Source organism: Dipodomys merriami, unplaced genomic scaffold, assembly GCF_024711535.1.
Source record: "Dipodomys merriami isolate MVZ:Mamm:240054 unplaced genomic scaffold, mDipMer1.0.p SCAF_28, whole genome shotgun sequence".
Taxonomy (NCBI): Eukaryota; Metazoa; Chordata; class Mammalia; order Rodentia; family Heteromyidae; genus Dipodomys; species Dipodomys merriami.
Genome location: NW_027204270.1, coordinates 17882129 through 17893880, shown reverse-complemented (window position 1 = coordinate 17893880; position 11752 = coordinate 17882129). Strand labels below are relative to the sequence as shown.

The 11752-nt window shown below is 59.0% G+C and overlaps 1 protein-coding gene across 1 annotated transcript; it reads left to right on the top strand.

Annotated features, from left to right (window-relative positions):
- Positions 1-6639: 6639 nt before the first annotated feature.
- Klhdc7a (kelch domain containing 7A) lies at positions 6640-11399 on the top strand. Its single transcript, XM_070037819.1, has one exon. The coding sequence runs from the start codon at positions 6640-6642 to the stop codon at positions 8950-8952; it is 2313 nt and encodes a 770-aa protein (XP_069893920.1). The 3' UTR covers positions 8953-11399.
- The last annotated feature ends 353 nt before the right edge of the window (positions 11400-11752 follow it).

Here is an 11752-nt window from a genome sequence, read left to right as displayed (position 1 = left end):
CCCCCCTTCATCTTCTCCCCCTCCTCCTCAACTCTGCACATTGAGGCCTCAGGCTCAGGTCCAACAAACAAGACAAACGAGTTCTCCAGGCTGCCCTGGGGTGCTGGCCACCTTCCTGCCCAGCCTTCAGCTCTGCCGGGGGAGAGGCAGCGGCCTGGCGCCCAGGCTGAGCCTGGACTTCTAGTCTTCCACTGCAGTGGGGGCCGCAGTTACCTCTGAGCTCCCCCTCCCCTCACTCACCCACTTTAAGCCTCAGTTTCTCCACACAGGAGTGGAGGTCCTACAGCCCCCCTCCTGCTGGTTCAGGTGAGGTGTGCTCTCTCCTTTGAGGCTGGGGCAGGGGAGTGAGTTGTACCTGGAGTCTTGGTATGGAGCAGGATGTGGCTGAGTTTGGGCCTCCTGCAGGGCAGGGGACTGGACCCACCCTCCAGGGCCGTCCTGTCGGGGCTGGGTCCTGGCTCCCATTTGTAGTATGGAAGGCTAGGACTGCAGGATCTCTGAAGATGCCATGGTTCCCCCTTGCATGGAAACAGAAGGAGGCTTGTGCTCTGCTCCCCTGCCCCACCAGCCTCCTCCCCCCTCCAGGCTTTCTGTGGGCAACTGAGATGGAAGCAAACGTGTAGAGCCAGCGGCCTCCTCCCCAGTCACGCAGATGTGTGTGGAATGAGACAGTTTATAGACAGCCCCGAGCCAGGGCTAGTACGCCATCTTTCAATCACAGGATGGAGAAAAGGAATGAAGATGGCAAACGTGCTGATGGGGGGGAGAGGGACAGGGCACAGAGAACTTCCACTTCCTCCCACATCTTGGCGACTGCCAACAGAATAGCACCTGACCAGCACAGTCTGGAATTTTCCAATCTCTTCTGTCTACCTTTGTCTGGAGCTACCTTGGGGTTGAACTCAGAGTTTCACATGTACTAGGGGAGGTGCTCTAGCCTCTTTCGCTTTGGTTATTTTTCAGGTAAGGTTTTATTTTATTTTTTGGCTAGGGCCATCCTCCTCCTTATGCCTCCCATAGAGCTGAGATTGCAGGTAGGAACTACTATCGCCAGCTTTTCTGTGAGGATGAAGTCTTGTCCTAGGCTAGCCTTGAACTATGGTCCTTTCCATCTTTGCCTTCTTACTAGCTAGGGCTACAAGCATGAGCCACCAGGCCTAGCTGCTTCAGGGATCTTTCAGCAAGGCTCCTGAGCATGATGCTAGAAATTGGCCTTGTTCTGCGATCCTCTCATTATCACCCTCCCTGCAAGTAGCTGGGGTTAATTACAGGCATACACACCAAGCCTGTTCCTTCTCTCCATCTCTCTTGCTTCAAATCCTGCAGTTCCATCGGTCTCCAGGTCACTCTACACAATCAGAAATTAATTCTGACCATTCTAGCCAGGCATTGGTGACTCACACCTGTAATCCTAGCTACCCAGGAGGCTGAGATCTAAGGATCACAGTTCAAAGCCAGCCCGGACAGGAAAGACCAGGGGACTCTCATCTCCAATAAACCACTAGAAAACTAGAAGCGGCAATGTGGCTCAAGTGGTAGAGCGCTACCCTTGAGCTGAAGAGCTGAGGGACAGCGCTCAGGCCCTGAATTCGAGCCCCATAACTGACAAATAGAAAAAAGAAAAGAAAATAATTCTGACCATTCTGCATCTCCTTGCTGAGGGTCTCATAGGGCGTGGGAGCTATGACAGTGTATACAGGCTCCAGTCTTGCTGGGCCCATTTTACAGGTGAAGAAATAAAGGCTAAGAGCCACAGTGCAGTGTTTTCTCAACTTCTCTGTCTGGGAAACCCGTTCTTTCTCACTCCCGTGAGCCAAGTAGACCAGATACCCTAAGACTTCAGCATGCACACGCCTTCCCATGCAGAGCTCAGCCAGGATTGGGGGGGGGGGGAGGATGGGCAAGGGGGCTGGGCCCTTCCAGAATTCCCACGTGGCATCCTGCATGTACGTGCACTTTTCCAGCGAGAGTCTATCATTTCCAGTGCATACTCCTCGGAGAGTTCTGAATGGTGAAGGCCTGCCCTGGCCCAGGTCCTGGCCTAGGCCCTGGCCTGAGACTCCAAGAACCAGGCCCAGTTCTCACCTGGGGTTTTCTAAACATGAAGGCTACCGTGGAGATCTGGGAAAGAGCACTGTGAGTTTGAGAAATGGCCGGTGTGACAGGGGACAGGGGGACAGTGACAGGATGAGTTTGGCTGGAGCAGGAACGGGTGTTTGAGTGCTGACAGATGAGGTTGGGCTCCAAGGGGACCTTGGAGGAGAGGCCTAGCCATTCAGATGTGATTGGAGAGGCCATGGGAGCCACCTGGTGTCCTCCAGCCAGCCAGGGGGAGGGAGGGAAGGGGAGATACAAGGGTTATGAGTCTGCAGTTGGCAGAAAATCCTACAGAGAAGAGCTCTGATGCCACCCTGCTGGGAGCAAAGCCTCCACTCTGCACAGTGCAGCTCGCACCGCACGGAGGCCTGCTGGGTCTTCTTACCCAGTGACCTTGATAAGGCCTTCTGCGGCTGGGTTTCTTTCTGTAAACAGGAGCAGCCAGCCTGCTGGGTGAAGAGGGGAAGATTCATCTAAGTAAGAATATTCATCTGGCCGGGCATGATGCTCAGGCCTATAATCCCAGCAACTCAGGAGGCTAAGATCTAAGGGTCATGGTTCAAAGGCAGCCGGAGCAAGAAAGTCCATGAGACACCTATCTCCAAAGAACCACCAAAAAGCCAGAAGCGGAGCAGTGGCTCAAATGGTAGAGCACCAGCCTGGAACAAAAGAAAAAAAACTGAGAGACAGTGTCCAGGCCCTGAGCTCAAGCCTCAGTATTGGCACATACACACACACAGAAGGTCATTATGCCACACACTCCCAAATAACCTACTGTGAGGAGGGAATGAGTGAAATCTACTCCAGACCTGGCCACGTGCATGGGTCTTAGGATCAGTAGAATCTCCCCCCCTCCTCTGTCTGTCTATCTGTCTGTCTGTCTGCCTGTCTGTCTGTCTGTCCCTCTTACCTCTGCCCCCCCCCTTCTCCCTTCCTCCCAGTTGCCCCCATCAGTCAAACCTGGACACATTTATTCCCTTGCACATATATGGGTGTGTACAGTTATGTCTCTGTGTGTGTGTGTGTGTGTGTGAAATGATCCCCAGCTCCAGGGTCTCCTTATCTTCACCCTCACCTCCACAGGGGCCCACACCCCCCTTCCCTGGCTTCCACTCAAGGCCTCCCTGTCTGTCACCTCTTACCTTGGAAAACAGATCTGGGTGTGCCCGCAGGGGCAGTTCACGGGCTGGGTGGAATGCAAAGCTACTGGTTCCCAGATGGGCCTGTGGGTAGGCGTGGCACCCATGCCCCTCTCCCCCCCCCCCCCGCTGGCCTTCCCCACCCCCAGCCCACGGCCCTGCCTGCGTTCCCCACCCCCAGCCCACGCCAGAGCTCTCTGTTCACCCTGACACACAGGGAGACCAGATTGGTGGCGGCAGGGCAGGCACATCCGCAGAGACCCGATAGCGTCTTCCAATTATCTTTTAATTTCACTGCTGTCTTCATTTGTTCACTTCGCTTTCTCCAAACAGACACTGGGAGGGTGGTGGAGGTGGGGATGCGGGATGTAATTTATGGGATTCCTGTGACATTTACCTGCAGATGGAGTTAGACCTCGGGGTGGAGCAGCAAACCCCGTTCCTGCCACTCTGAGAACGTGGCCTCCCGCCGCACCCCAGAGGGCTAGCTCCTCCCAGTCTGGGTTCACTGTTGCTTATGTTCTGCTCGGGGTGGGGGCAGGGGCGTCTAGACACAGGAGTCCCCAGGAGAGTCCAGACACAGCCAAAGGCTCCCCCAGGAACCTCCCTCTGGTGGACAGACCAACCCACCCCGATTGAAAACCCCAACCGCCTAGGCTGACACCCCCCACCCCCCCTCCCGCTCCCAAGTCCAGGAACTGGACACGTGAAAACAGCCACAGGCCCAGTGAGATCACCCCAGGGTGCCCACCCAGCCTCTGCCAGTCCCCTCCCAAATCACAGACCTGCCCTGTTCTCCCCCACCTCCCTGCATGCCCTCTTCTATCTTGGGGATAAATTCTTTCTTGCCCCCTGACTGGAGGGCACACCCCTGCCCCAGTACCAAGGTACCCGTGTGTTTCCACCCTGCCTTGGGCAGCTCTGAGGGCTGGGAGGCAGAAGGGAGGCCGGAAGCCGGTCTGGGGGAGGTTTACCTGTGCCCCACTGATTTGCACAGGCCCCTCCTGGCCGAAGCCAGGCCTGGCCACACAAGTGCCAGGCCGGGATTCAAATCAGGGCCGGCCGCTTCCTGCACATTCACCGTTGACCGGCGCCCAGCTCCCAGTTCCAATCGGAGCGTCCCTGGGCTTTGCCGAGCTCTCCACTCCCCGTGTATTCCTCATCCTGGCTCTGTCCCCACCCAGACCAGGGCAGAGAAGGGTGGTTACAAACCTACGCCTGCCTGCCACTCTCAGCCACCTTGATGGCTCTGCTCCCCACCCCCCCCAGTCTTCCCCTGTTAACTGAGTGTGGGGGCTGTAGCGCCCTCTCCAGGGGACTCGGAGCACAGCGCCAGGGTTCACCCCCACCCCGGGGCTGAGCAGACAATGGCAGAAAAAGCCAACCAACTTCTCATCCCCAAGCCTCTGAAGCTCCCAAAATGGAGGCTTCCTGGGACTCACACCAGACTGGGTGGGTTGCACGATCCGGGGTGCGAGCGTGGAAGACCACATTTCCCACCGTTCCCAACCCCATCCTCGAGCCTCTCAGCGTGACCGTGGTCGTTTTTTTGGTCAAGATGGACAGAAAGAGGGACAAAGGGTCACAGCGGGCCCAGCCGCGGAGGCCGGCTTTCGCGAGACTCACACAGGTGCACGCCCTCCCAGCCGTGAAACTCAGAGCTGCAAGCAAGTGGGGCAAACTGGAAGGACACGGGAGGTCCCAGACGTGAGGACACGCATGCTGCGTCTCCAAGGGGGGCTGTGGGCATGTCCCTCCCCCACCCCTGGCCGCACCCCAGCCCCCCTCCGTGTCCAGGCCGGACTCCGCCCCACCTGTACACACTGGGTCCCTTGCCAGCCTCAGGGGTTGGAGTGAGGCCTGTTCAGTCACTGTCCTTGGGGCTCCTGGGACCCAGAGAACAGACAGACAGATGCTGTGGGCAGGGTCCACAGTGATCAAGATGGTGGAAGGGTCTGGAAGAAGAGACACGTGGATGAAGAGCTGGTCTGAGAGAATGGAGGCTCTGGGAGGGAGGCTCAGGCAGCCTTTGAGGAATTTAGACGGTTGGAGACCGCTAGCAAGGAGAAGGGAGGGGCCTGGCCCACTGAGAGCCAGCAAAGCCGAGCACGCTACGTAGCATTCAAGAAGCAGATTCAAAAGGGTAAACTGAGGCTGGCGCCTAAGCAGTCATAGTATGGAGTGAGGAGCTTCTCCCAGGCCCCAAGCCCTCGAGCTAAGTATCTGCCTCCTTGGCAGGGCACCGGTCCTCATTTCATTCTTCAATGAAACAAGATTCAGAGGTGGAGAACAAGACCATCCAGATTCGCCTTCGCCCTGAGACCTCGAACCGCTGGGCTGACCTCTCCCTGTACTGGCCAGGGGTTGGGGGGTTCAGGGGTCCTCATCCGTCTAAGGGGGACCCTGAGCTGGCCAGAGGCTGAGCAGAACTGGGCCTGCACTCTGGCCACTGGAGAGAAGAGGAGGGAGCGGGAGAGCTGATGCTCCCTGAACTCTCAGGATAAAAGGCTCCATCCTTGGCACTTTGCATATTGAACTACCCCATCTGATGAGGTCCAGGGGCCATCTTCCCATCTTTCAGACTGGGAAATGGTGCACAGAGGGGCAAAGACTCTTGTCTAAAGTCACACAGCTAGTCAGTGGCAGACAGCTAGGTAGTCTGGGTCCAGGATCCATAGCACCAGCTGTCTGGGGCTGGAGTGGGACCTGAGTGGGTAGGCTGGGGTCCCCCCTTTTCTCTGCCTCTTGCTCTATCAGATGAACCCGTGCCTTACCCTTACGTGGGCATGAACACAAGGCATTGACGCAAACGGTCTCAGGGTGGAAAGCTGGCTGGGTTCTCTGAAGCGTGTTGGGTGGGGAAGGGCAGCAGGGGTGTGGGCAGGGGCTCCGGGCCCCAGCTCCAACCTCCCCTTGGCTGTGTCCCTATTCAACCCCTTCTGTGGAGATGGAACCTGTCCCTCCTCCACACCTGCTATGGCTCCAGCGGGCCCAAGATCCACCGCACCCAGGCCTGCCTGGCCTGGCAGCCCAGCAGGTGGATTTGCAAGAGAAAACAAAGCTCCCACACAGAAACATACGTTTCCTGGCATCAGACTGTGGCTTGAGAGCATCCTGCCTTCCCCCTTGGAGGCCCCTCCCCCGACACCCCTAGCAACCTGGGCTGTGGACTGGCACTGCCCCTGGCTCCAGCTCAGCCCCTGGGCAGAACTTTCCACCCCCCTAGGAAGGCCCGAAGGAGCTGCCCTCCCTCACCCCAGCTCAAAGTCACCTTTGCTCCACTCCTCAGCCGGGCAGCCCAAGCCAGCCCTGGCCTCCCTTTTGCTCAGCTGGCGGGATCTCCGAGCTGCTCCCTATTGGGCAATCATTAATCGGATTCTTGACATTCCTGAGCCCCAGCAGCATGCTCCCCTCAGGAGCCGAGGCCCAGGGCTGGCATTCGGACATGCAGCTCGCCAGCAGGGTGGTGCTGACCGCCGCTGCGCTGCTCCTGCTGACCGCGGCCTACAGGCTGTACAAGTCCAGGCCTGCCCCGGCCCCGCAGGGGGGTGGGAGTGCCAAGTTCAAGGCCGAGGAGGAGGAAGCAGAGGGCTCAGGGCAGCCCCCTGTCCGGGAGTCTTCTCCAGAGTCCCCGAGGCGGAGGCTGAGATGCCGGAGGGCCAGCAAAGAGGCAGGAGCTGCCCTGGACTGCTGCCTGGACGATCGGGGACACCTCCCTGTTCTGGCTACAGAAGCCACTTCCAGAGCCCGGGACCCCGAGAGCAGAGGCTCCGGGGAGGAGGAGGAAAAGGAGGAGGAGAGGCAACACCCCAGTTCGGAGCAGGTGCCTCCCTCCTGCTGCGTCCAGGAACCCGGAACAGTTGCTGGAGAGAAGCCCAGCCCTCTCCACCACCCCTGTTTGGGCAGTGAACCCACAAACTCTGCAGCTGACCAGACGGTGACCAGGGGTGGGGAGCCTGCTCTGCGGCTGGATGGTGAATGCCTGGAGCAGCCGGAGGCAGAGGAGCTGGGGCCCCCTGGCCGCTGGATGGCCCCCACGGCCGAGTGCAGTGACATGGACCAGGCCTGGGTCTTCACCCGCATGACCGGCGCCAGCAGGGAAGAGCCCGGGGCCCTCCAGGCTGCCTCAGACATGGCACTGGCCGTCCATCACCCCGAGGGAGCCACAGACACCTCCTACACCTTCTCGTCCACCGCCCGGGTCCGGGTTCAGGAGAGCCTCATCCAGGAGGCCGAGGGGAAGGGTCTCCCGCTGAAAGGCAAGATATACGACTACTACGTCCAGTCTACGTCCCAGGCTGCGTCCAGGCCGGCCCCCAGCACGGCGGCTCTGCCCAAGGCTCCATCCCCTGGACCAGTGCCAGGGCCCCTGGGCACCGAAGCAGCTTCTGAAGCCCGAGCCGCCCACAGTGAGGGTATACCCGGAGCCTCCACCTCCTCTTCCTCCTCTGTTCCAGGCTTCGGCCGGAAGGTGAGTCTCCTGCAGATCGCAGACAACCCAGAACTCCAGCTGCAGCCCAGCAGCTTTGGGATCCCCGCTGCAACCCCCCTCGATCCAGGTCCTCAGCCCGGCCCCGCAGGGAGGGATGGGGAGTCCCCTGTGCGGCTCGTGGCAGGGACCAACTTCTTCCACGCCCCACTGGGCCCTGCTTCCGGCCCACACACCCACCTGGATCTGGGTAATTGCTACGAGGTACTGGAGTTGGCCAAGAGGCAGAAGCTGGAGGCCCTGAAGGAGGCGGCCTTCAAGGTGATGAGTGACAACTATCTCCACGTGCTGAGGAACCCCCACATCTACAGGCGGCTGAGCGGGGCAGAGCGGGAGCTCATTCTCCAGCGGCGTCTCCAGGGCCGCCAGCGCCTGGTGGTGGCCGACGTGGGCCCCCAAGAAGGCGGCGGACGCCTCTTCTCCTATGACGACGCGGCGGATGCCTGGCACCCCCTGGCTCAGCTGCCCCCCGAGGCCATGTCCCGGGGCTGCGCCGTCTGTAGCCTCTTCAATTACCTGTTCGTGGTGTCGGGGTGCCGAGGGCCGGGGCACCAGCCCTCCAACCGTGTCTTCTGTTACAACCCCCTGACGGGGATCTGGAGCGAGACGAGCCCTCTGAACCAGGCTCGGCCACGCTGCAGGCTGGTGGCCATGGGCGGGTACCTGTATGCCATCGGGGGCGAGTGTCTGAACACGGTGGAGCGCTATGACCCTCGCCTGGACCGCTGGACCTTCGCCCCGCCGCTCCCCAACGACACCTTCGCCCTGGCGCACACGGGCACGGCGTGCGGGGACGAGATCTTCCTCACGGGGGGCAGCCTGCGGTACCTGTTGCTCCGCTTCTCCGCCCAGGATCAGCGCTGGTGGGCCGGCCCCGCGGGGGGCAGCAAGGACCGCACCGCCGAGATGGCGGCCGTCGACGGCTTCCTCTACCGCTTCGACTTCAACCGCAGCCTGGGCATCAGCGTGTACCGGTGCAGCGCCAGCACCCGGCTCTGGTACGAGTGTGCCACGTACCGGACTCCCTACCCGGCCGCCTTCCAGTGCGCCGTGGTGGATGAACGCATCTACTGCGTGGGCCGCCAGGGGACCCTCTGCTTCCTGGCTGACCACATCGCACCCAGGTTTGTGCCCAGGGAGCTGAAGACCTTCCCAGACCCGCAGGGCATCCTCCTGCCCACCGTCCTCACCCTGCCCGTCCGCCACGTGCCTCAGACCACGGTCTAGCTGCTCCTTGGCTGGGCTTCTCATGAAAAGAAGGGGAGTCAGAGCAACCCCCCACCTCCCCCGTCACCTTCCCGTCACTCCCCGGTCATTTCATTCCTGGGTAATGAGGGACTAGGAATCTGTCCACAGAGAGAGGAATTTTCATTCCACCTCTGTGACTGGCTGCTGGATCTTCAATGAGAGAAAAAAAAAATCTCAGTTGTGAAAAGTGAAGGCATAGCACTGGTGGCTCACGCCTGTGATCCCCAAGACCCAGCAGGCTGAGAGCTGAGGGTCACTGTTTGAAGCCAGCCTGGGCAGGAAAGTCCGTGAGACTCTTACCTCCAGTGGGTTCACCAAAAAGCCAGAAGTGGAGCTGTGGCTCAAGTGGTAGAGTGCTAACGGTGAGCACGAAAGCTCAGGGACCCAGGCCCTGGTACTCTGTGTGTGTGTGTGTGTGTGTGTGTGTGTGTGTGTGTGTGTGTGTGTGTGTGTATGGAGGGAGGTAGTTCTGGCATGACTGGGGAGGAACAAGGAGCCCTAGGGGGTTCGGGCAGAAGGAGACAGGGGTCACAGAAGTAGATGGCTCGGGGAGAGCCCACAAGGGCTATTTGCTTGCAAAGTAAACTTACCGGAGTCCCTTGCCTTGTTTGGTTTCCTGGAACTCTACCAGAAGGAAGAGAGGCACCCATTTTAATAAGAGCTCCGTGGAGAATACAGTTGAGTCTATAAGGCAGGCCACAGGAGAGGGAGGAGCAGATGTGACTCCCGCACCCCTTCCTCCCAGGCCACCACCTGACCACAAAGCTGTTCTGGATCTCAGGACCCAGGGAACCCAGACAGCCAGGCGGCCTCTCAGCCAATGAGGGGTGCTGTGTGTGTGTGTGTGTGTGTGTGTGTGTGTGTGTGTGTGCATGTGTGTGTCTGTGCGTGTGTGTGCGTGTGCGCACATGTGTGTGCGTGCGTGTAGTGTGTGTGCATGTGTGTAGTGCTGATCCTGTGTGTGTGTGCATGCATGTGTGTCTGTGTATACGTGTGTGCATGCGTGTGTGCATGTGTGTAGTGCTGATCCTGTGTGCGTGTGTGGGCATGTGCGTGCGTGCATGTGCGTGCGTGCATGTGCGCGTGTCTGTATGTGCATGTGTGTGCATGTGTATGGGTGTGCGTGTGTGCGTGTGTGTCTGTGTGTGTACGTGTGTGCATGTGCGCGTGCGTGTGTGTAGTGTTGATCCTGTGTGTGTGCGTGCGTTGTGCATGTGTGTGCGCGTGTGTGTGTGCATGTCTGTGTGTGTGTGTGCATGCACGTGTGTGTGCGCCTGTGTGTGTAGTGCTGATCCTGTGTGTGTGTGCGCGTGTGTGCGTTGTGCATGTGTGTGCGTGTGTGTGTGCATGTCTGTGTGCGTGTGTGTGCGCGCGTGTGTGTGTGCACGTGTGTGTGTAGTGCTGATTCTGTGTGTGTGTGCATTGTGCATGTGTGCGCGCGCGTGTGTGTAGTGCTGATCCTGTGTGTGTGTGCGTGTCTGTGTGTGTGTGTCTGTGTGTGTGTGTGTGTGTGTGTGATCATTTCCCTCTCTGTGTCCTGTGGCGCCCGAGTCACCTCCCCACACAGAGAGGACAGTGAGGGCAGGTCCACACGGGTGCTGAGGGCCAGCAGAGCTCGGCATCCGGCGCCTCCAGACGCTGCGCCTCCTTTCCCAGGGGGTTCGGTGAATTCTGAAGCAGGGACGACCCAACCCGAGGAGGTGGCTGTTCTCTCAGGAATGAGGGCGGGGGGGGGTCCTCGTTCCTTCTGTGACAAAGCCATGACCGACCGCCGAGCAGTGAGGAGCTCTGGGGTCCCAGGTAGAATGCAGGGGACAAGGGGACAGGGCCCGATACGTCAGAAGACAGCAAATGCTTGGTACCTCCGCGTCCCAGTGAAGCCCTTCCCGAGCCCCAGCTGGCCCCAGCGGCAGCTTGTGTCCGCGCAGGTGCTGGGGGCTGAGATGGCCGGGGCAGGGGGGGGCATTTTGGAAGATGGGGGATTAGAACAAAGAATGAGACGGAGGTGGTTCTGGAGAGGAGAGGGAGCCGTTGTTCCTGGCTGAGAGCCTGGGAAGAGAAGGAGGCTGACTTTATTCCTAAATCAGAAATTGGGAAGGTGGCTCAGTGGTAGAGTGCTTGCTTTGCATGCGTGAGGCCCTCGGTTTGATTCTTCAGCACCACATAAGCAGAAAAAGCCGGAAGTGGTGCTGTGGCTCAAGTGGTAGAGTGCTAGCCTTGAGCTGAAGAGCTGAGGGACAGCGCCCAGGCCCAGAGTTCAGGTACCATGACAGGCAAAAAAAAAAAAAAAAAAAAAAGAAAGGAAGGAAGGAAGGAAGAAAGAAGGAAGGAAGGAAGGAAGGAAGGAAAGAAAGAAAGAAAGAAAGAAAGAAAGAAAGAAAGAAAGAAAGAAAGAAAGAAAGAAAGAAAGAAAGAAAGGAAGGAAGGAGAAATTGGGAAGGAAAGCCAGCCGGGACCACAGCTGGCCCCTTGGAGGGGAACCAACCTCCACAGCTAAGGCCATGGTCAGTACGAAGGCCGGACGGCCCAAGGAGCCCTGGGGAGAGGGGAGGATGCTTCAGGGTCAACACTCACAGGAGCTCTAGGTATTGTGGAGCCAGGCTGGGAGAGAGGTGTGGGAGGTGACTCTATCTGGGAGCTGGGGGTGGGGGGCGCCTGGCCCAGGCCCAAGGATAGGCTTCCAATGAGGAAGTCCACCACCAAGCCAGGTAAAGCTCTGCAGACAGCTTGGGCTGCACACAGCTCAAAGCAGCAGATCTCAGCCCTCAGGGAGCTCAGG